Source organism: Mandrillus leucophaeus, unplaced genomic scaffold (assembly GCF_000951045.1).
Source record: "Mandrillus leucophaeus isolate KB7577 unplaced genomic scaffold, Mleu.le_1.0 Scaffold25, whole genome shotgun sequence".
Lineage (NCBI taxonomy): Eukaryota > Metazoa > Chordata > Mammalia > Primates > Cercopithecidae > Mandrillus > Mandrillus leucophaeus.
In genome coordinates, this window is record NW_012102587.1 from 675894 (window position 1) to 679682 (window position 3789).

Consider the following 3789-nt stretch of genomic DNA (forward strand, 5'->3'; position numbering starts at 1 on the left):
TCTTTCTCTCCAGTGTCACCTCAGAGACTGATGGGAACTCAGAGCATAAGATAAACATATTATGAATGGGTGCAGGAATGGGCTGGTGAAAGCAAGACTTACCCCAAAGTGGTAGAAACCATCAAGACAAAACAGATGGGTTGACTTACCACAGTATAGATCTGATGCTTTCGTCTCTTAGCCAGGTCAATTATGTTTACTCCATTGTAGTAAAGGTTTTCGATGCATCCATGGAAGTTTTTCTTTAAAAAGGTCCCAGGTTTTCCTGGTACTGGAATTCCTCCAAAACTAAGCTTTTGGGGTGAAAATAAAAACAAACTCTTAGTTACAAGCTCTGAAAGATTAGGAAAGGAAAGTAAACACATGCGTTTTTGGTAGATTCAATTGTATGCATGAGCCAAGTGGCTCAAATAATTATAGATGCCACTTGATTACACATTTAAAAGGATACTGATTAGCCCATGTAAAAATAACTGTAATTGCTTGCTTCTTAAAGGCCTATTTTAAAAAACCATTTTCACTTCCTTTCTGAACCTTTTTAATACTAAATAAAACAATAATTTACAGAAGGAGGGAAAAAGAAAAAGAAAATCAATGTCTTTTAAATTATCTCTTATCCAAGCATCTTAAAGGATATGGCCATACTAAAGCCAAGAGACAAACAAAACATACCTCTATTCAGCTACAGACGAACTTAGTTTAAAAGCCTATATTGTATGCAAAAAGCCTTATGCATAAGATTGCCCACAATTGTCATCTATAATGAAGAAAAACAGGAAATATTCCAAATGTTCTGTACCATTTTGTGAAGCAGTTAATTAAGAATCAATATGATGAAATTTCACTTGTCAATAATGATGCTTATTAAACATCTGTAATATAATGGGAAGTAAATATAATGTTGATTTTAAAATGTAAGAGTTATAATTGGATATAAAGTATGATGTCAACAATAAGAAGTTGAGCATAAAGCATAGTCGGAGAGGAAATACACTGAATTGTTATCATCAGGTTGGTGCAAAAGCAGTTGCGATTTTTGCCACTAAAAGTAATGGCAAAAACCGCAATTACTTTTGCACCAATCTAATTTAATAGTGGTTCACTTTGGAAAGGTTATGAGATACTAGGGTATTTTTTCTTTTACTACTTTTATTTCTAATTAATATTAACACAAATTGCCTTTTTAATAGATACATTATTTTAAAAGCAAGGTGTACTGTTATGAGTATTTTTTCTACTATGAAAAAGAATCGAGATAATTTATATTATCAGGTTTGTCACAATACCATTTAATGAGAAATGCAGTTTTTTCTACTGCTTTGAAATATCACTATCAGCATGTACTTCAACTACATCTATATTTGGATACTTCTCTATCTCTAGTTCACTGTCTCTTTTTATCGGTCTCTCTCTTAATGTTTCAGGAGGATGTGGTCTCCCAATCAGAATGTCTTCTTACATGAATAGCTACTGATATAATAAAGGCTCTTTCTAGATTTTTTTACAAGCTTCACACTAGTAAAAAAAAAAAGTTACTCAATGCAGTGTAATAGGTGAAGAGGATTATTAATCCTTTTGCCCACTTTTACTTACGACTACAAATTTTAAAGAGAACTCTTTGATATTTTATTTATTTCATTTTAAAGCTTAATTACAGAATAATTTTATTTAGCTTGTTAGAATTTTTATTGATAATTTATTATTTACATTAAAACATCTAGTTGGAGAAGAATGGATGTTTTTAAAATATTTCATTTTTCTTTCCAAGAACCCACTGTTGTTCTCTATTTTCAGAAAATTTCTCATAAAGTCTCCCAACTAAGGTTATTATTTTTTTCTCTAGTTCACATACCCATCATTAAATTAATTTCTATGAATTTCACGATTTCAAAAATTCCATTGTATATGAATTGTTTTAATTCATTAAATATTTTATCATGTAAACGCTGTGCTCATCTTATTGCTGCTGGTATATTTGCTTTATCCAGATACTTGCATATACTTTTATATTAAATCATATACTTTTTAGTAATTTTCTTTTAATTTTTGAGGGAGATACAGGCAACACCTTGTTTTATTGTACTTTGCTTTGTTGTATTTCACAGATTTTGTGGTTTTCATGAATGGAAGGTTTGTATCAGCCCTGTGGCAAATAGATCTATCAACACTATTTTTCCAACAGTGGGTGCTCACTTTGTGTCTTTGTGTTAGCTTTTTTTTTTTTTTGGAAAAAAACATCTTTAAATTGAGGCATATATATTTTAAATATAATGTGATTATTGCACACTTAATAGACTATAATATAGTGTAAACATATCTTTTATATGTACTACGAAACCAAAAACTTTGTGACACTTGATTATTGCAATATTCACTTTATTGCATTAGTCTGGAACTGAATCCACAATATCTCCAAGGTATGATGGTAATCATATGATATATATGTGTGTGTGTGTGTGTGTACATATATATCACCTTATTAAATACATTAATATGAAATCAATTTCTTATACATTTATTTTCTATTTTACTGTCGCCATCAAAACTTCCTAACTCCTAGCCAAAACTTTCTAAGCGATATTAAACAATAATAATGGTATGCAAACTTGTAACATCAACCCCACCACCATCACAAAAGAAAACATTTTATTTCTCAAGTATACATAACACTAGTTCTGACTCTACATTAAGAGAATATCCTTCTGCTCTTTTACACATAAATTATTTATGTATTTATTTTAAATAAGAATGAATGCTTCGTTCTGTTCATGATTATTTCAAAAATCCATGTGACAGACAATAGAGTATTTTGTTTGATCTACTGATGAGTTGAATTATATTACTACATTGCAAGTTAACAAATTATCTCTTATTGAACCATTCTTGTGTTCCATTTGTGCTCATATTTTCAGTAGTAAATTAGTTTGAGCTCTAGTTTTCTTTTGTCAAGCATTTAGATCAAGTCTAGATTTGTCTCTGAGTTTTATAACTTATTACGTGAATGGCTCCGAAATCTCATAAAACATTCTGGAAAATTTAAAATTACCAGTGAACTTGTAAATTCCACAAATATTTTGTAAAAGTATTCCAAAATCCCCTTTGTTGATTTATTGCTATATTCAAACATTTTAAATTTGAGTCATTTACATTAAGAAAGGGTCCAAATCCATAAGAGTGGATAAACAGAACTAAAGACAAAAACCACATGATTATCTCAGTAGATGCAGTAAAGGCCTTTAATAAAATTCAACATCCCTTCATGTTAAAAACTGTCAAAAAACTAGATATGGAAGGAACATACCTCAAAATAAGAAGACCCACATATGAAAAGCCCACAGCCAATATCATACTGAATGGGCAAAAACCGGAAGCATTCCCCTTGAAAACTGGCACAAGACATGGATGCCCTCTCTCACCACTCCTATTTAACATAGCATTGGAAGTTCTGGCTAGGCAATTAGGCAAGAGTAAGAGATAAAAGTTATTCAAGTAGGAAGAAAGGAAGTCAAATTATCTTTGTTTGCAGATGACATAATCAGATATCTAGAAAACTCCATTGTCTCAACCCAAAAGGTTCTTAGCTGATAAGCAACTTCAGCAAAGTCTCATAACACAAAATTGTGTCCACGAATCACTAGCATTCCTATACACCAACAGCAGGCAAGCCAAGAGCTGAATCATAACGAACTCCCATTCATAATTGCTACACAAAGAACAAAATACCTAGAAATATAGCTAAAAAGGAAAGTGAGGGACCTCTTCAAGGAGAACTACAAACCACTGATCAAA

General features: G+C 31.2%; 1 protein-coding gene across 1 annotated transcript in view; it reads right to left on the reverse strand.

Annotated features, from left to right (window-relative positions):
• Nucleotides 1–3789, reverse strand: part of CNTNAP5 (contactin associated protein-like 5) — a 951880-nt gene that overhangs the window by 474851 nt on the left and 473240 nt on the right. Inside the window, exon 7 of the mRNA XM_011983413.1 lies at nucleotides 153–293. Coding sequence (XP_011838803.1) covers nucleotides 153–293 — 141 coding nt within the window. The remainder of the gene's footprint in view (nucleotides 1–152; nucleotides 294–3789) is intronic.